General features: G+C 38.2%; 1 protein-coding gene across 1 annotated transcript in view; it reads right to left on the bottom strand.

The window, feature by feature from the left end:
- Nucleotides 1-21,895, bottom strand: part of HHIP (hedgehog interacting protein) — a gene marked incomplete at both ends in the record, with an annotated part of 75,659 nt that overhangs the window by 41,482 nt on the left and 12,282 nt on the right. Inside the window, 2 exons of the mRNA XM_082482597.1 lie at nt 14,413-14,614; nt 15,415-15,571. Coding sequence (XP_082338723.1) covers nt 14,413-14,614; nt 15,415-15,571 — 359 coding nt within the window. The remainder of the gene's footprint in view (nt 1-14,412; nt 14,615-15,414; nt 15,572-21,895) is intronic.

Here is a 21,895-nt window from a genome sequence, read left to right as displayed (position 1 = left end):
GAAGCCATACTAGATTACACATTTTAAAATTATTTTCAAGAGATTGGTTATTTATTTCTTCTCTTTGTTTTTACGCCTCCTAATTTAGCGGTACTGGAGGTATGTCTAGAGGCACTGGTATAGAGCAGTTCTTCCCTGAGTGCAGCTTGAACCACAACAAGTTTTTTTGATTTTGTGACTAGCAATGTCTCATACTACTTTAGAGACACTGTATAAAAACTTCTAGAAATGTAAACTAATTTTTCTTCATTATCTTACTAATTCTTTGATAGAATTCTGTTTGTGGCAGCAAATTAACACCTACAGAGGATGCTTTTTTGACCTACTTTCACAATTCTCTTAATTGTTCTCGCCGAGGATTTTTCTAGGTTCTCACTTCTCTGTAACTTGCAAGATGACCCTCAGAGCCCTTTTACAGCCAGCCTCACAGATAATAGTTAAATTCTGTACAAATAAATAGCGAAACATCATCGTCTCAATAATTCCAATTTTCAGTTCCTTTAGAGCTCTGATTTTTAGGCCAATTTATGCTGGTGCTTTCCAGCATTTCTCTTCTCCCTCTTTATTTTCTCCGCCTAAAGGCGGAGAAATGGAAAATGTTAAACACCAACTATAGGGTGTGCCTTTCCCAGTCTCTCTTACGCAAAGAAATCAAGCTCTATCTTCTGCTTTTCTACTTTATTGGTGTAGCTAACCGGCCTCTGCCAAAGACCATCACCTAGCTTGAGGAAGTTCTTTTATCACAACGTATTTAAAAAAGCCTCTGTAAGATTTTTCCCTATTTGTTCTCCAAATTTCCTCTCAAAGCTCACAATGTTTTTCTACCATAAATGTTTATAGGAAACTCCTACTTACTTTGCCAGCGAAACAATGGCAGGATATAACCCTTACTCTGGTGTTCTGAATTTATATTCTGCTCTATTAGTGTCACTTGAGTTGGATTTCCATTTTATTATAGGACTATTATTTTTTGGGGGCCTGAACATTCTCTTGTACCTTGCTATATTTCTCACCTTCTTGATTCCTAATTGTTCCAGTATATACATACTTTCTCTGAGTCTAATAAGGTATTTTTAAAGAACCTCCATGCTGCTTCTACGGATTTTAATTTCCTAACTTTCCCCTTCAGGCTATTTCTAACTTCCTCAATATAAAAATCTTCCTTTTTTGAAAAGTACTGTAATATTATTACCTCATGGTAGGATCCCATGGGAGGATGTTGAACTTAATTATATTATGGTCACTTTTATTTAGTGGCTCAACCACGTTAACTTCCTGAATCGACTCATATATTTCACTCAATACCTGCATCGAGACTAGATTCGCCCTTTCAGCATTCCAGAATTCTTCTAACAAATGACTGTCTTTGGTGTCTATGCACTCTTCTGCTATTATACTGAGAGGGCTTAAAAATAGGTGCCTGTGACACACATGAAAAAATCACCAAGAAATACTTGTTTATTCAATGCACTTTTAAGAGTACCTAAAGTCTAAAGGGCTTAATTGTCAGTGAAAGTTTTCTAAATTCAACTATTCCTTCTCTGTGCATGAATCAAACTGTATGTTTGGGAGGGCAGTTACGCATCTAACTCTGTGTGTGTTGAAATTCGTGTTTGTGCAGCATGAATTCTTGCAGGTTAAGGATCCTGTGGTTATTTAAAATCAGCAAAAGCAAATTACTGCTTCTCCCATGGCTGGAGAGCCTAAGCCCTTTGAAACAGCAGTTGGTTCCTTACGTTATTAAAAAAACACCAAAACCTGAAACCCAAACTGTAAATTAATGATTTTGTGACCTGTAGTAAATAGAAATTGTGACACCTTACACACCTTTCACAAGTACACCTTAATGTACTTGTGAAAGTACATTATGATGTACAGTAATATAGCTCAAGTAACCAGTTGTCGTTAGGCTAAGATTCAGCCGAAAACAAACTTTAGTAATGAACTATATGGTAGTTTTGAAAAGCAGATTGAAATATGCTTTGTCTTTGAACTAGATCCACTGCTTCTCTGAACTTATAAACATGACTTTGAAAGAATGTACACTGTTTTCCTGATTAGAAGTCCCTTTTTTTTTTTTCCATTACTCATTTATTTCAATCCCAATTTAAAATGTAGCTCATTAGAAAAGCATTCTCAGTAACAGAAGTTGAAACAAATATAGACATGTGTATCCTCGTTCAGCACAGGGCAAGACAGCTATTACTATTACATGTTATAAGAACACTAATATTTATCTGTACGAGACTAAATTTCTTTATTATTTTAAATCCCGAAGTGATTACTCTTAAATCTAACTTTTTCTTAAATTTGCCAAGTGAGAAATGTTGGCTTCATTAATGTTATAATTTGTGGTTCACATTTCAAAAGAAAGCTAAAAATAATTTCTGAAATAGTGTGTCTTGCTGACATAAACACAGTTAACTTATATTTTTGCAGCTTCCAGGATTGTTTCACTTGTATAAAGCAGTAAAAGTATCCTGCTCTTTCCATTTTTCTCGTACTATAAGAACCAAGAAAGCAGGAATTTGTTTAGCTCATTGGCTCCATTTATCCTGAGCCAAGACCATGATCTTGGAAACCCTTTAACTTGGCTGAATCCAGTACAAAGTTCTTTTCAAAAAGCCAGTGCAATTAGAACAACACAGTGTATGTTCAGTCTCAAAATTAAGGCGATAAAGTTTCAAACAGCTAGAACTGAAACACAGAGTATCATAGACTCAGACCTTTAATCAGTTAAACACAAATCCCAATTCCACTAGTTTTTGATCAAATGAACAATTGTGTAGTCGAGCACAGCATTGAGAAAATGCTATTCTACCTTTCTGCAAATGGGCAGAACAATTAACACAGAAAACAAGGGAACAGAATGGAAGAAGTGTAAGTTTTATGCAGTCCAGCTTCGGGAGCTTCTCTAAATACTCCAGACGGAGTGATGCTGTAATACAAGCAATACCCTTTGCACTTTCTATTTTATCACTGATTACCGCTAAATGATAACACGCATTTGCTAACCAAATTAGCACATTGCAGAGTCTGTTTTGAAATCCAGTGCTTCATTTTTGAAGCTGTTTTTTCCAAAACCCTCTCCTTCAATGCATATCTAGTACATCAAACACATGAATAAGGTATTCTCTTCATTTTCTGTGAAAACATCTGTAATTGGTATTTTGATTAATTGCAGCACTTAAGAAAATCGAAGAAATCAAATTCAGTACTAAGGATTCTAGTCCAGCAAGTTTCATTTCACCTTCTATATTGTTCACTGATTGTTGAAGGTACATTTTTGTTTTATTGAACAAAGGCAGGAATTCTCAGGCCTTATTAAAAGACAATTTTAGCAGTGCTCAGATTGAGAGTAGAGTAGTAGTTGCTTTCATGTATTCTGTTTTGGGCTTTTTCTGACCATTCATATAAAGTGATTTCAGAAGTTACTAGTTAGTAAGTAGCTAATTAAGTTTGTTTCCCTTAGTCATTGCCATGTTTTTCCCTTAGAGTACTTACTCCTGAAACTCGAAATATTTATGCAGATAGTCAAATATAATAAAATTTGTACACATTGATAAAATGTATATAAATTTTATACAAAATAGAGGATTATATGAATTGTATTATGTTCCTTTCGTTCTTCTATTTGTGCCTCATACGTATTTAACATACTATTTCAAAAGTGAAATTATTAAAAGGTCCATATAATTTGTAAGGAGAATGTATCTCTACAAGAGTGCAAAATGTTGCAAGTTGCAAAATACTGACTCATTAAACTACAGCAAAACCACAGTTTTGAATGCTTCTGCTTCAAAAACTGAAATTACTTTTAAATTAAGTAATTGATTACACATTTTTTTTACCAAGCATTTGTAAATAAAGGGTTTGATCCAAGTTTATCTGTGGCCTTCCCAGCCCCACAGACCTTTGGAGAAACGTGGACACTGGCTGTGAAATAGTTTTGATTTGTCCCAGCGAGGGGCAAACTAGCGGAGGGGGTAAAGCCTGAGAGAAGCTAGTTTCAATTAGACGGTTCCCTAATATTCTCTACTTTTGGATTTGTCTGTTGCTTCAAACAGTTGACATGACATTTGGAATTTCATGGTATTTGGCAGGGCTGTGATCTGTAAGTAACTGTAGAGGCAAATTTGAGTATTATTTCATAGGTGGCTTGCTAAGTTCTATTTGATCTTGCTGACTTATTTACACACGTACACACGTGCTTGTTAGATGAGACCACTGACTTGCTCTTTCCCTCCAAAAGTCACTGTAACCATAACGTCCTAATAATATTGTCCTGTCATACCCTGCAGGGCAATTATGGAGGAGAAAAATAGCAGTAACGGAAGCTGCCGACATTTTGCATTGCCTTTCTTCTAATCTGAATTCTATTTATTCGACTACACCTGTAAAGTGTTCAAGACAGTGCATGCTTTAACGTACCTAAACATTGTCTGATACTTGATAAGGAGAGTCAATAGGGCTTAGTCACAGCTTCAATTAGGCTCCTATGAGGCGTACAGTATTATTTTACATCCATTAGTCACAATTAAGCTTTCGAATTGTAATGGAAAGGTATGTGTTTTCTTTAAGGAAAAGCTTGAAATGACGTCCTGAGAAGACCTAACTTCCTTCTAATGAGGTTCCTCATGAAAACTGATCACACTTCCAAAAAATGATACGGATACTTCGTTTACGTAAGTACTTTTCTTGTGTAGTTTGATATAAAAAAATAATCCTTCTCCTTCACACTCCAGCGTGACTCAGATGCATTCATCTAGCACTTCTGGTATGTTGTCTCTGGGCTGTTGCAGTGATTGAGAATCTAGCTGATACAGATTCACAGAACTTTTAGGAATGTCAAAAATATAAAAGTTTTTGGTGATTTACTCCCTCTTTCATTTCTTTTCAAGGCATTCAGTTAGCATAAAAATCATGATTATTACATAAATTAAAGTTGTTGCAATTCAGCTGTAGGGATTGCGATTCAATGCCAGTGAAGATAGATCAAGGTTTTAAAAAGTATCTGCTGTAAATTAAAAACAAATGGTTGAAAGTATTTTGCAGACCTCTCTCCCACAGATTGTATATTCCATTTTCCAAATTAAATCTAAGAGAGAATATTACTTTATTGAGATTTATGGAATAATTTCTTTAAAAATTCCAGCAATATGAGAATGCAGGCAGACACCGACAGTGAACAAAAATAAGTGTCAGCTACTAAGTGGTTTCATCTTTTGGAGTTTTTTTTTTTTTTTTCGGTAATGGGACAAATTAATTCTGACTGGTTTTTAAAACTAAAATTATATATAAACCATTAAATTAGGGACAGATCATTTGTCCAATTTTAACTGCAAAGGGGATAAAATGGGTGGAAAACATGACAATATACCAGTGCTCCGTTGGAGGAACTGTTCCTCCCACAATCCAACTTGCTGATCCTGTCTAAAGAATAGGACTCAAGAGCTTGTGAGAAAATGTGTGTAAGAGGATATAGACGAAAATTGTTCTGTGGCGTTGGGTAAAGTATACATAGGAATAGCAGTTGGGCTGTATTAACTATGAAAGTATACATGCTATTCAATTTTTAATCTCTTTCAAGACAAAAACATGGCCCATTTTCTGTAAGGCATAGTACAAGGGATATATCACCAGAGGAAATCACATAGCTCTGACGGACAGGAAAGCACACAGAAGAAGTCTCAAGGACACGGTACTGTTTTTGAGAGCTCCAGTACTTCACGGGTTCCCTGCAGTATTCTAGGATCTCATTACAGATTTTGGGGTGTCCAAGAGCTTGAAGGGATGATGAATCTTGGAGCCTTAGTGGACTGTTAAACCTCCTCCCATTAAAGAAAAACATGTGGTTGAAACTGTGTTGGCTAAAACCCATGGAATTTTCTGCGTAACTTTATTCCTTCTTTGCCATTTTCTGTTGGATATCATGATCTGCCTGTTATACTTCAGCAAACGCAGTAATTTCCTTTTAATTAGATAATTACCATGTTATTCATTGGTCTTGATCACTTCTAAATTCAGCTTTTGGTTTTAACAAATGCAGTTTCAGAAGATGATGGATTTTTACATTTTTAAAACAGCTAAACGTTCAAAAAGGATTTGTACGCATAACAAAATTAAAGTAGGGATTATCTAGCACTGTGTGTGGGATACAGCTATAATCTATACAGTGCATGGAAAAGAAACTGGCATTCTCAATTGCACTGCACACATCTCAGTAATAACAGGGTATGAGGCATACAATTTCATGGAACACCCACAATGAAAATTATTCTTTCCAAACAGAGAATTGTTTTGGAATAAGTGAGGTTAATTGGCACCATGGGATTCCTCTCAAGGAAACACAGAACATTAAAATCTACACATGTGCATGTAAAATGATAAAGTATTATCTTCTTTCCCCTCTCAGCTCCTCAAATCTAAGGCACGCTACCCAAAATCAACAGAAACGATTATGTTTTGTTGATTCAAATTTCCTTAGAATAAACTGGCAATTCTTCATTTGGTCAGCTTACAACCTGAAAGTCACTGCACTGTTCCACAATTGCTAGCTTGGGTATGGTTATCTAGTGCAGTCTCTCACACAAAAATAGAGGTCTCTAGAGCTTTTGGCACATGCTTTTTAGAATTGTAAGAATCTTTCTTTTCCGCGCAAGCAACAGAGCTATATGGTGGTAAGATACAGACTCTTTCAGAGGACTGTTGTGCCCTTTTTAGGATTAGAACCAAAATCTGCAAATGGTTAATGGGAAATCCAGGCACATTTCACTGATATTATATAGTCCTGGGTTACAACACTTGTATTTTACGGTTCCTGAATACAGTTGAAGTATAGCAAGTCCTCACAAAAGTATTATCACCCTCTCAAAAATCATAAAGAACTTACCACTAATAAAGAAAAAAAATCCTCCTTTTCATGAAGAAGGCTGAGTTCCCATGCGGGCTGCTGTGTGGTGTGCATTGTGCCTATTTCATTAACGTTTAAGGTCATTAGAAACAAGGGCATTCTACTCGGTTTATCTTTAAAATGTCCTGTACTTTCACATTTGGCCATTTGCACACCTTAACCGTTACTTCTCTCCTAGTTTTCTGCCCCACTTATGTCAAGACATTTAAAACCAATTAATTGTGATTCCTAGTGGGCGCGTCACAGGTGAGGTGTGGCCTCAGAAATGACGTCTGTTGCGCTATAAGCCTGACGGCAGCTCTTCTGATCTCTTGAACGAGTGAGAAACCCCCGTGTCCTGTGACCCCACATGACTTCACATGCAGGTCCTCTGCTGAAGAATAGTCTTCATCACTTTCCTCTCTGCAATCTCCAGTGGAAAGCTGAGGTCTATATTGGTTGCCTTGTCATTTTATCAACAACATAGACAACATAGCACGTCAGCTTCTCACCAAAGACATCCTAGAGCCTCCCCTTTCATACTCTGAAAGAGGAGTTCCAGGACACCAAAGAATACCCCAAAATGTATCCCTGTTGTATGCCAATGATTTTATTTCCCTTGCCATTCTATCTGGGCTTGTGCACATACCTTACATGGACTTACCATTTAATTAGTCTTAGTTAGAAGTACAGGAGCAAGACAGCAAATAGAATTTGCATTCAGCATCAGTAGAATTGATGGTAGAATTAAATGAAAATGATATCTTACACTGTTCATAATAGGATACATTTAATATTTATATTCTATACTCTAACGTTGCTATTTTAGAGGACTATCCCTATTCTTCATAGACAGATGGGAGCTTGGTCTGGTAGAACAAAGAGGTTTTACTTTCTAGAGTTTTCATAGACAATGTTTCTGAGTAACTCTGAAGAGTTGCAGGTCTGTTAGGTTGAAGAAGGAAGAAATTTAGATAGGAAGTTCCAATTCTCCTTCCAATCCCAAAGCCTGGAGAGAAGTACATCCTTCCACTGCTCCCCTGTCTCTCCATGCATCAAAATAATCCCCTGTTGGGAGTAATTGGTCACAAACTGAGTAGCCACTATAAGTTGGCTTTCTAGGGAGCAGAGAGCAGAAGATAACCCTTGACAAGAGTATGTAGTGCTTAGTGGAGGAGAACCCACATTGCTCTGTGATGTCAAGGCAAAGTTCAAGAAAGGTTCATTGGTTTCACCCTCATCCACATAAGAATTCAGAGGAAAATAAATTGATTGTAATTACTGGACTTGGATGGAAGGATTAGCATGAACTGTGTGAATTGTGGGTCTCTTGTCAGTAACATCTTATGGGTATCGATGGACAGTGTATGTGTTAACTTAGGTCTGTAACATCAACATGATGCAAAAACAAATGTATGTATCGACTGTCAAGAGGTAAGTTTTATCAATGACAGAACTGAGCATACAACTCAGCAAATAACACAAATGAAAATTGCAAAGAAAATTGACTGTTAAAATATTTAGAAGGAATTATATAGAAATATAGCATTTAAAAACATTGGGAATTAAAAAAAAAACATGTAAAACTAGTCTTACTGATTAATTTGAAAGTAAGATGAAATAAACACCTGCTTATGGCTTAGGATTTAGGGGAAGTTTCTGTTAAAATTTGTTTCTGACAAGGCAAACCATAGTCTTAGAGTCCAGAAGAAGGTGAAGGAGGTCAAGGGGTCATATATACTTAACAGTAATTTCCAATACCATTTCACTGAGATTTTCCATCCCTTTTCCCTTCCCTCCCCTGCCCTGCCCTCTCCTTCCTCAGAGGCTTTGCCCTCTATCACAGTATTCCCATGAAATGTACTACAAATATTTTATTACTAGCTCCAGAAAAAAAAAAAAAAAAAAAAAGGAAAAAAAAAGGGAAAAAAGAAAGATCTCTACACAAGCAGAAGTGGTAACTCCGTAACGGCAGTTTTAAGGACACTCATTTTGTAGGGTTTTCTACTGTAGGCACCGTGTGAGGCAAAGTGCAACAGAATGCAGTCATTCTTGCTGGCTGCACAATTTATGACTCTGTAGTCAGCGGATACAGCAGAGCTACACCAGAGCTTGGTCAAAATCAAAAAAAGTGGCAATACACTGAAAATAACTTAAGGATCATGGATGACAAGCAACGGAACATGAAGCCCAACTGCAATTCCATACCTAAAGAACTAATTCAGTCGGTGGACTTATAAGTAGAAAACTACCATGTAACTACAGGGACTTGATTTTAGCATTGGCAGTACTAAGATGTAAACTTGGCTACTTTGTACAGTTCTGAGGTCCTTCATTTTAAAAGGATGTTGGGAAAGTTGAATGATTGTATGGAAGGACCGCAAAAGTGATTTAAGGAGTAACAGTTGCGGCCCCAGAGCTATTTAGCTTTTCAGAAAGTATTTTGAAAGGTGACTATAGCATTTAACTCCCAAGATAAGTGGTAGGCTCTTCCTTTTTTGTTGTTGCCAAATCATACCTTGATGCCTTCCCTTCCGAACAATACATTTTAGACCAATATGTTTTAGACTAATACATGTTATTGGGCTCAGGAGACAAGAGACTGAGTGAAAATTGATGTAATAGGTTGTGCTACATTTTATGGTGGCTGCTACTAATCTAAAGATTTCCAAATCTTAGGAAATAATACACTTAATAAGATAAAATACAGCCACGGGAGTAAGGAATTTGGAGAACTACTAGAGCATTGAGTATTTTTCTCTAAGTTAGATATAATCTTGAGTACAAGGTGACTGATCTTGTAACAGTAACACATTCAGCACTGCTACATCTCAAGAAATCACTAAATCCAAGTATTTAGAATGTTTTGATCCTTTTTTTTTTCTGCGGAGATGGGATAAAATCATATTTGCCTGATACTTTTAAAGCGTTTCATTATTTTGCCTAACTTTTTGATTCAGATACATCAGGACTACTTTTTCTTGGTAATTGATTAACGTTTCCTTAAACACCACTGAAATCAAAGTATTACCATTATTAGTTCAACAGCTTCTTATTCAACCTTTCCGCCTCTCTTCTACTTGGCAATAGTTTAAAACAAAAAGAAAACAATGGTAGTGAAAATCAGTCTGAAAGAAAAAACGGGTACTAATATTTTCATTAAAAAATTGCCTTGTTACATAACTTTGAAGGAACAACTGTAAAATGTTGCTCTGTAACTAACAACTCTCTTCACCACAACGTAATGGAGCAGTAAATCACCAGAACAGGGAAGCAGACTTTCAGAGTTTTTTTCCTGGTAAATGCTTATTCTTTTCTTCTACGTACATGCCACATACTCAGGGTACTTTGTAATATTAATGGGCACGGGTGAGGGAATCAGTATTTTCTCCACTACACTGGGCTATATATTCCTGAATAGCTGATCCCAGGTGCATGTCCTACGTTCAAGTTACAGGTGCGTGTCTCACTCTTGTCCTTACTCAACTTTGGGGCAAGACTGAGGTGCACAGCTTCCTTCTTTTCACCACATTCTTGAGGTAGGGAAAAAAAGGCTAAGGGTGACAGGAGGGACTTGGCCAAGTGCCCAATACATCCATCCATCCATCCATCCATCCATCCATCCATCCATCCATCCTACAATACTTATGTGGGCATCATGACATAAAATACATCAGAGAAGGCCACAGATGTTGAATTAGCAACTTCTTCATTAAGATACATTCATGGCTTCCAACAACTAAGTTGAAAAACAGAAGATCAGAAAAGCATGCCTGCTAACTGTGCTGTCAAAGAGGATTAGAAACTGGGAGATGTGCAGAGAAAAACTGTTTCTTAAGCTCTTCAGAGCCTTTTTTTTTTTTAATCTTCAGGAATCCTGCATCTAATTTTCTCTTGAGTAGGGCCTCCAGGAAGCACAAGCTACCATCATCCATTCATGGCATCTCTCTGTTATGAGATACTTCGACCTGCTTGTGCTAATTCCTTCTGAGATACTAGCAGCATATAAAATTATCACTTCTTCTCTTTCATTTGAACTCCTTAAAATTAAATCACATAACTGTCAGTAGATTTTACTGCAGGAACAATTTTCAAGCAGAGACCTGAGTGACTTCAATGAACATTAAAAGCCAATGGACCAATAAAATATATGCATCAGGTTGCACCACTCTTCTCACTTAATCTCTATTTATATCCACAGACCTTCACAGGGGTGACTGACAAGAAGCAACTCAAGATAATCCCATTTATGTGCTCAGGTTAGCGGGAGCAGTGGAGAAGCCCTACAAGCTTGCTCACGGCAAAGTTAGGGGCTGAATTTCATCAACACTGGGACCATTAGTCCCATCAGAGGAACAAAAGAGCATCCGTTCAGGAGGTATCACAGCTGATCGCTATACAATGCAGTCACCTCTCTTCCTCTGTTTTTGCATATTGTTTTCCTCCTTGTCTGACTGCCAGTGCTGTGATGACTGAAATGATGTTAGTGAGATCAGCACTAAAGTCCGGGATTATTTTATGAAGGAAATACGTCATTTCTGTTTCTTGGTTATATAAGCCTCAAGATAGTTATAAGTATATTCTTTGGAAAATCATCATGCAACAGATTTGCTGCTTTGTGACAATGTAACCATTTTATCACTCCTAAATTTCCTCTTCACATTAGAAAAAGAAGATAAAACACCCACCACTATTTTCTTCCATCTATCAACATGAAAAATATCTTATTGGGATAGCTGTCCAAAATGCTTTTCAGAGGCATCAATTTAGATTACCTTTCATTTAAATTACCACAGCTGCATAATCATTATTATTATTCTTTACCGGATACAACATGTCTATAAAAGTTGGAAAAAATATTTTTACTATTGTCACTGGAGTTAAGTATTTTTCTGTATTTCAGATACAGATAAAAAATTAACAGAAACTATTCTCAGACACTTGGGAATAAGAGAGAAAATTTTCACCCTTATTTATAGGGAAGAAGAATTGTTTGCCTTTGCTTCAAGGGTGGAAGAGTTAAACAGTTTTTGTTTACTTCAATGAAGAGTCTCTATGTTAATTCCAGAATAACATTATATGGATGATGTTATACAGGAATCGACTAGATATTTGGGTTAACATCTATGAATCAGTGTAAATGAACAGAGAACTCAAAAAAGGCAACATGTTACCGTGGCAAAACACTTCACTGGAACATATGGGCCTAAGTTTGATCGGGGACAACTAAAAATTCATTGATTTCATTTTACTTTTTCACTTACACCACTATATGAGAAGAGTCAGGCACATCAAGCAAATTGTATACATACAAATACATCTGCCTTACGCTACAAGCATTTCTCGAGTTGGTACAGAGGACACATTCAGCATTTCTCACAGTTTGCGTGTGGATGCAGTGCTTTAGATAGTTGGGGTTTTTTTAATTGTTGGCTGTACACTATCTGCACTGCCTGCTGGAAAATTGTCTGTCCACATAGTATTCTCCACTACTGATTTCTAGTTTTAAAGTGTATAACAGGTAAGTAAAATCAAATACCCTTCAAGTAGTATTTTGGTGGAATAATTGCTACCGTTGATCTTGCATCCTTGTAGGTAAAAGACCACGGACAATGATTGTAAGAATCAGACTGCAGGGAATAAACATAAAAATGTTGAAGAACCCTTGTTTTAAAATGACCATTTGGATTATGTGGGTTTTGTTTTATTCTATTTATTTATTATTTTAAATAATGTACTTATTCCTCAAATTCTTATACTTTCCCCTTTCTCTTTAAGAGCTGGAGTATTGCTCCTAGGCACATTCCCTTTCTCCTTACCTGTGAAGTAAATAAAGCTTCCGTTCTTGCCAGCCTGTATTAAACACTGCAAGACAATTATCCTCAGTCACTGAACTTCTATCTCAGGGAACTGAATTAGACAAAATATTATAGTTGAAACGGAGTTTAAAGCATGATATGATGGTTAGGGTAAAGACTAAGAAAGACTAAAAAGATCAGGTCACTGATTTAAAATAGAACTAAAAGTTGAATCTGAATCTGAGGGCAGCCGTTGAGAGTCTTATCAACCGGGCTATTGCCTAATCAGCAGGATGGAAAATCAGTTTTCCATTTAGCTTTGCCTCTAAGTTCCAGCTGTAAAAGTTTGCTTGGGACCGATAGCAGTTCTGGGGAAAGTTTCAGTGTCGGTTTTTCACAAGTACGAACTATCAGAATCTTCAGTTAAGAAATATGAAACAGCCTTATATTGATGTTCAAAAATACCCCTGATAAGTCTCTTGGTTTGTTATCTTGAACATAATGGTTACCTACAGAGGCAGAAAGGGAAGTCTTCAGGAAATCACAGAACTGTATAAATTGATTCATTTCCTGAAAAAGGTGTCATATACTTCATTTCTCTCTCTCTTCCAACAGAAACCAAAATTATCTGAGAAATCCTCTCAGAAAAGACTATGTTAAATTGGCTTATTGGCCTTATAGCTGAAACACAAAATGATTCGCTAGCATGTGCTATGCATTTTAAACCCATATAGTTTGTCACAATTATTATTTAAGATTACTTTGTCAAGAGCACGTCAATATATCTTTCATCCCTGAAGGCTTTATGATATACAGTCCTGACTGTTCTAGGCAAAACCTGATTACAATTTAAATTTGCTTTATATATCTGGATTTTACTTGCATTACCACTCTAAAACGCGACAAGAAATCAACGCGGAACAACACTTACGACATTTCCGAAGTAAAATATCCCCCAATAGACTTACGAGTTTTCCAGTAGTACTTACCCCATACCTAGATGTAATGTCTTACCTCCGCCCTCCAATATATTCCCATCATTGCCCATTCACCATTCCCTCCACTGACCATGAAAGTTTTCCCATTAAACACCATTAAAGCTGTTGCACCAGCCTGCCTGGATGTCTGAATTTAGAGGGTCAGTCATTTTTTATGTGCACCTCAAACACGTGCCGTTTTAAGGTAGCTTCCCAGCAAGGGCAGCTTGTCCCCCATTTGAGGTTGAGCCAAGAGGGAGTGAGCACCACCGCCCCTCTCCCGGGGGTCCCCGAGCACTCCCGTCGCCCAGACGCTCCTGTCCCCAGTTCTCAGGGCATCGCTAAGCACCTGTGGGTCAGGGGAGGCCCTGAGCCAAACTTGCTCCCACTGGAACCACAGCATAACTCGGCTGAATTCAGTGGGATGGAGATGAGCCCAAAGGATGAAAATACAAAGATAATGCTGTGGGATGCTGGTGTTGGATAGTTTCTTCTGAATTTAAAGTGAGGAAAAAATGAAAGGGAAAGAGAAAAAATGTGATGACAGTCATAAGATGCTATGTTTTCCCTTCCTGAAACAAGGAAGTTTTCACTTCGTTGCAAGATGATAGAATTGTAGTGTGTGCGTTCATTACTCTTCTTTTTTTATTATTTAAATTAAAATAATTTCTGAAAAAAGCTTCTTCCCTTTTTCCCCATATACAGGCTAAAATATAAACAGATAGAGATAAGTAAAAAATCCAACCTTTATTCCACTTTGAACAAGCTTGTGTATATCCAAAAAAGGTTCCTTGAGTATGTCTCCTTCAGGACTGAAAATCTTCACATATCCTTCTTTCTCAAGAATAAAGAGGCGATGGGATCCATCCCCACAATGTACTGCTCCAACAGGCTGCCTTAGTCCACTCACAACCTCCTGAATACAGAAGCAGTTGTGCTTGTGTTTTCTAAAAAAAATTTAAAAAATAGTGAGAAATTTCGTTTTTTGATAACCATGGCACAACAATGTCCCTAAAAGATAAAAAGATTGCCCTGCAGTGATACTGAAATCACAGCTATACAATCCAGAATAAATTATTTCCTTGAATGTAGGCAAGCAGGTAATACTGAAAATCAATTTGAACGTCACTCAAGCAAAATTTGGTTTGTATAAAAAAGAAAATTAATTTGTCTTAGATCTGAAGTATAGAGGAATAGGAAAGAAAAAAAGAAAAGAATTTATAAATACAATTCTATAAATAAATATTCTACTGTATAATAAACACAGTAAATTCCAGCAATTTGACAAAATCTGGCTTCTAAAACGCATTTAAAAATAATGACTTATGATGGGACAATCTAATTTAATTATTTTCACAATGAAAAATACATGAATGAAAGAAATTGAAAATCATGAAATAATTATTTTACTAATGAACTTCTTATAGTTGTTTAGTGATATTAAATTCAGGTGGAAATGACTTCCCAGAACTATGTATGATCCACAGGGTGGACCATAACCAAGATCCACAGGGTGGATCAACCCAGGATTCTAACACCTTTTCAGCAACGCAAATATCAAATGGCACTGAAATATTGAAGCTAACGTAACTTTCTCTTTCGACGTACACTAGCAGCAGCAAAGGAAAGTAACATCTGGAGAACACAGCTGCTGAGCATAAGCACACACTGAGCTGTTTCACTGTGAAAACCACAGGCTTTGCTAGGGTTTTTTTTTTCAGATTAAACAGCATTTATCTTTATGAACCTGCTGATCTCTTCCTCTTTGTCATATTCTTCCATGTGGTCCAGGGAGTTAGAAGCTGGCCCTCGCACTTGTTTTCTTGGAAAATCTGGAAAGCATACACCACCATCTTTTCTTGCATAGTAAAAGCAAAACTCATCAGCTGTAGTTTGGAGAAAACCTTTAAAATGCAAAAGAGCATACAAATATTTAGTGTGTTGTCATGTCTGCAGTCTTGTGCCGTCAAACTAATCTTTAAATAGATTATATATTGAGTGGAAAAAGAAGTCATTTTAAACAAAGTGCTAGCTGCAAAAAAGGCCTGCTCTGAATAAATGCAAACTGAGTATTACCTTTTATAGTTTATTCATCTGTATTTGTACGAAACCTTATTTTCAGTGTGCTTAAATAAAAATACCAATTCATTTGAAATGACACTACAGTTCACTCATTAAAAAATTTAGAGGCAAAATTCAGAGTTGAGGCTGTGATAGACTTTTCCCTGATTTTAACCCTATTAATCGAGTGTAGCATCTGCTGTAAAATAGTTTGAGCAGCTTGCATTTAACTTTTTTTTTTTTTCCCCGAAGTGGCTTGTTGTAGTAAAAATTTCAGTAAAGACTTCAGTAAAAGACAGGCAGTAAAGACTTTATGTAATGCTGGGAGCAAAGGACATCGGTCGGAGAGGTGAATAATTAGTTGGCTCAGAAAGCGAGAAGTGCTGCTGGAAACTGCACCGTGGCGACGTGCAGTTGGCCTCTGGTTGACTCCCAGCATAGGAGTGGGTGAACACAGAGAACCATCGCGCGGTTTACTTCCTCAGCCCCCGTCCCCTGAAAGGGGGGATATGTCTCATGCTGCACTGCAGCTGGCTTTAAGCTGGCTTGGATGAAAGGTTGTCTTTAGGTTTTAGGTTAAAATGAGGAGGAGTTCGAAGACCCGGGGAAAGAAGAAGTTGATAAAATGAGAGCCTTTGAGGAAAAACCCTGCCACTACTGATACTGCGCTGTGTTTAATGACAGCAAAAGTATCTATTTCTGTCCACAAACCTATTTCTAGTCATTTCTATCCATTTTTTAATCATTAGTATTAAATCTAAGAAGATAGAATTTGGCTGGTTATACATGTACTGTTTTACTAAAACAGATGTTAAGATAATATGTCTTAAGTTACCTTCATTCCTCTTTGCATTATTGGCACACTGTGTTAGGATGTACTATGGTCCAGGACATAACTCATAGGATACACAGAATTAGCACTTAATTGGAATTAGAGGCCTAATTTATGCATGGCTTTACCACTTGTGAATAATGCAGTAATCCATAGATCTTGGCCATAAAACCTCTGGCTTACAACGTATAGTAAGAGCTGATCAGGGACAGCTGTGTTTCGTTGGAAAATGCCAATTTCTTAAGAGCAAAGCTTTTTCAGAAACATTATCAGTTTTGAGAAAATTTTAGTTAACGTGAAGTTTCTGGTCCAAAGTCAAACTCAAACTTCTGGTCTGAATGAAAAAGAGAGAAGCAGACAGCAAACCTCATATCATTATACTCCGATGTCCTGTAATTAGGGTGTTTCATTAGGAAGAGGAATATTCAGGTCAATGCCCCTCATCTGTCAGGCAAGAGTTTGACCCTAAGTCTCCCATTTCCCAAGTAAATGTCCTAAGAATGACTTTATTAGCTATCCTGGGGTGGTCTCTCTGTGGCTTTCTTCATGGAAAATTTCGAAAGAGTTCAATTTCTTCCTTATGTGGAATAGGAAAATTTTTTAGATCCCAGAATTTTTGTGGAGTGGAAAGCCTTTCCCACCCAACTATACTTCTTTTCATATGCATCTTCCTTTAAAAATATTGGAAAAATAACACGACAAAGCCTGCCTTTGGTTTCTATAAAATAATCTCTGGAAACACATGGTAGTATGTTGTGGTGTAAAAGTTTAATTACCATGATTTGGAGCTTCAGTAAATATCATCTCTGAGGAGCTGGTTTTAATTTATAGTAGTTATTTGGAGAAAACAGGAGATATAATTTCAAGTGGAACAACTGAAGAGGAACTCTGATATAATCACGGACTAGTATTCCAAGGCTTGTAGATATAATGCCAAAATCAAAGGTAATCTAAAATCTTGCTGTCAAATTATTTGACTTAAGAATACACAGTTTTGTCTTTAATCATTTATTTCTCTTGGCACAGGGGGTCATCCCAGAAAATGCAAGAGCGAATTTGAGGTGTAAAATTTCTGAGAATTTCTAGAATTTTCCAAGTATACCGTCTACTATTTACTAAAGATAAACTACTCTTGGCCTGAATGTTATCTTTAGTCAGAAAAACCGAGAGCATATTATGATCATGTTGTTTACTCGGTACATGTTCATCTCAAATAACAATCAGATGCAAACTTGACTAATGCCTCATGCGATGCCTTTTCTTATATGTAAGACTAATCCCTTTTCCTTATGAAATATTTTATCATGCACTTAAGTACGTGTTGCACTGCAGTTGCCTTTTGCTATTTAGCAAACCCACCAGCAGGTTCCAACAAAGGATAAGGCTTATGTTCCATTTTCGTTAGAAATGCTCATAAAAAATGCGGTTTGATTTAAACTATGAAAATCAGTCAGTAAATTGCTAAAATGTTGCGTTACTGGAAGGAATGTAACCTCTGTAAATACAGTTTCACCTGTGTATTAGGGGTGGAATTTTGTTCTATAAAAAACACAGTGATTTACAAAAAAAAAAAAACCCTCTGCTTGTGTTATATAGGCTAGATTCAACACACCAACAGCTTCACCTAAGGTTAGTTAGAAAAACATTTGCTTCTACTCTCCCATCTGCTTGTAGCCATTTAGTGTTTTCTTTATCGTGCTTAGATTTTAAGGTCTTTTGTGCAGTGTTTGTACAGTGTCCAGAAGAATGGTCCCTGACAAGTGCCCCTAAGCACTAGAATTGTTTGGAGAAAAAAAAAAAAAAAAAAAATCATTTTGCTCAGCCTGAGTTTATTCAAATACAGCTCTGTCACTGTCCTCTATGAGAACTATGCCTAATAAGGACTGTTACATTTGCTCCTGTGTGAATTTCTGTACTTATTATTTTAAAAGACTCATACATATCATTACACATTTCCTGCCAGTTGTGTATGTGTTGACGGAGCAGTGCCCGTGTTAACAAAGAAAACTGAAATCACAAAGGAAGATTAAACATAATGTTTTTAAATGTTTTTTTGTGTGTCAGATTTTGCACAGGCTTGCGTTTCTATGCTTTTAAAACTTTCTGTCTTGCAAACAAGAATCAAATTTTTCAGTTAGGGCAGTCACAGTGAAGGCTTTCTGTGTTCGCCTTTATAAAAACCGGTGGAGTAAGTTGCATGATTTCAAGCCTTTTCAAAGGAAAACTTCTGCTCTCAGCTGATCCTCACCGCCTCTCTCCACTCGTATTTGCGGTCAGTTATTCCTCACACTGTACCTTCCTTCCTATCCCACCTTCACCAAATTCCACTTCGCTGGATTCCCCGCTTACCCATCCCCCTGCCTCTTCTCTTTGATATACAACTCCGATGTTGTGGTAGCATTTGTCCCGGGGTTCTTACAGCAAGTCAAGTTCCTATTCGCTCCCTTCCTTGTTTGAGCTGCACGCAGGACTGAGTATCTATCATCCACTCATCTGAGTAGACCTACACTGGCTTAGGTAGCATCTGGAAATCAGGCTCACCTGCTCTATTCCTGTTAGTAGTGACTTTGAGCATACAGTTCAGCACTGTGTAAAACAAGCGGTTTCCTGGGCTTGGGTTTGGGTTTTTTCTGATTTGCACTTTTGACAGCTAGATGTGAATTTTATTCACAAAACCCACATTCTCCTCTCTCTTCCTCACTCTCAGTGAAAACTAAATCAAAGAGGTGATTCCAGATCGATTCTTTCAAAATGTAATAATAAGTTCAGTGGTGGCTCATATCACTTCCTACTGGTTTTCAAGTGACTAGTGGCTCCCTTCTCATACTCAGACACATTGCACGTACCTGCACACAGGCAGTGCCAGGGGTAATCCCCTCAATGCTCTTGTTAGCTGTAGCAACATTACAAGCCTGTACTATTTTTCTGCAGGTTGACTATGTTGACTGTGACTATTAGTTGACTACGTTAGAACTTCTGGAATTTTTGTGTGGGTTGCAGAATTTCTTAGGTTTCCAGCACTTTGGGCTGGGCTGCCCCTGTTTGGAGTTAAAAAATTCGTATCGAGCATCCCTTCTGGTAACGCCTGAATTCAGATTTGGGCCTGGATCTGAATTCACCTACAGTCATCTGGAACCAATTTCTTCAAGTGAAAATAATGGAGAGCATGTAGTTCAAAACGTGTTCGATGCCCTTGGATGGCAGAATGTGCCATGGCTGTGGCACAGGTTTGTTCCTTAGAATATGTCTCTTCAACTGGCATGGATCAAGTTTCTGGTCATGCCTAAAGGGAACATCAGCTGTGTCTTTGTTTACTAGCTATATTAACAATAAATATTAGACAGGCTTCTCTACCATCCCTGGGACAGGCTCAACAGTGAGACAGGACGCATAATATGGAGGAGTCCCTATCCTCCCTCCATCTGGCTGAACATGGTGACTTAAGGTATAGGGGTGAATGGCAACAAGTTCATGCCCAGTGCAGCAGACACATCTCCTCTGTGACTACCCCACCTTCCCAAATGCCCTCGCATAATAGCTGTGAGGCTCTGCAAGTGGAACCAAACAATAACGAGGACGATGGTCCATCTAGCTAGGAGATGTCGCTGAGGTTAAGTTGGCCTACGCCTTGTGTCGAAATTGCTTCCATAAAGAAAAAAAGACAGGTCATTGTCATTGGAGACTCTATTCTGAAGGGAACAGAAGGCCTAATATGCAGACCAGACCCACTTCTTAGGGAAGTCTGCTACCTCCCTGGGGCCCAGGTTAAAGATGTAAAGAGAAAGCTTCCTACACTGGTACAGCGCTCAGATTATTATCCATTATTGATTTTTCAGGTAGGCAACGATGAAGTTGCAACAAGAAGTCTGAGTGCAATCAAGAGAGACTTCAGGGCTGTGGAATGACTGGTTAAGAGATTAGGAGCACAAGTAGTGTTCTCCTCTGTCCTTCCAGTTGCAGGGAACGATGAGGGAAGAAACAGGAAGAGCCAGCAGATCAATAGGTGGCTCCGAGCCTGGTGTCACCAGCAGAATTTTGGGTTTTTTGATCATGGGTCAGTCTACACGACACCAGGCCTGCTGGTGACAGATGGAGTATACCTGTCTCAAACCAGGGAAAGGAGTTCCCTGTCTTTTACTGTGTTTGGACAGGAGTTAGCGGGGCTCAGCGAAAGAGCTTTAAACTAGATTTGAAGGGGGAAAGGGGTAAAACCAGCCGGGGGGCGGCACACCAATGTTTGAGGGATGATGTGCTAGAAAGGTCCTTCGGTCTGCTGTCTCAGTGGAGGTAGGGGATGGAGATCCATGCGGCAGCAAAGATGCAAGAGTTACTGATGTGTTAGAAACCATGGAAGTGCCTGAGAACAGTCATGTAGGAATTAGGGCTTCTCCCCCCCAAAAGGTGGGAGGATCAATAGCCCAACTGAAGTGCATGTACACGAATGGGCAATGTTGCATGGGCAACAAACAGGAGGAGTTGGAAGCCATTGTGCAGCTGGAAAACTATGATATAGTTGCCATCATGGAAACGTGGTGGGATGACTCGCACAACTGGAGTGCTGCAATGGATGGCTATAAACTCTTCAGAAGGGGCAGGCAGGAAGGAGAGGCGGTGGGGTAGCCCTGTATGTTTAGAAGTGTTTTGACTGTCTAGAGCTCGATGACGGTGACGATAGGGTTGAGTGTTTATGGGTAAAAATTTGGAGGAAAGCCAACAAGGCAGATATCATGGTGGGAGTCTGATGAAATATTCTATAAGCAGCTGGAAGAAGTCTCACAATCACTACCCTTTGTTCTTGGGGGGAATTCAACTTACCAGGTATCTCCTGTGAATACAATACAGCGGAGAGGAAACAGTCTAGGATGTTCCTGGAGCGTGTTGACGGTAACTTGCTGACACAGCTAGTGAGGGAGCCAACTAGGGAAGGTGCCCTGCTGGACCTGTTGTTTGTGAACAGAGAAGGACTTGTGGGCGGATGTGATGGTTGGAGGCTGTCTTGGGCGTAGCGATCACAAAATGATAGAGTTTTCGGTTCTCAGAGAAGTAAGGAGGGGGTTTAGCAGAACTACCACCTTGGACTTCTGTGGGGCAGACTTTGGCCTGTTTAGGAGCATGGTTGACAGACTCCCTCGGGAGGCAGTCCTGAAGGGCAAAGGAGTACAGGACATTCTTCAAGAAGGAAATCTTAAAATCATAGGAGCCGGCCATACCCATGTGCCAAAAGACAAGCTGGCGGGGAAGAAGAGCGGCCTGGCTGAACAGAAAGCTTTGGCTGAAACTCAGGAAAAACAAAAAAAGTTTATGACCTTGAGAAGAAGGGGCAGGCAACTCAGGA

This window comes from Vanellus vanellus, assembly GCF_965231255.1.
Source record: "Vanellus vanellus genome assembly, chromosome: 4".
NCBI lineage: Eukaryota > Metazoa > Chordata > Aves > Charadriiformes > Charadriidae > Vanellus > Vanellus vanellus.
This window is presented reverse-complemented; position numbering and strand designations above follow the sequence as displayed.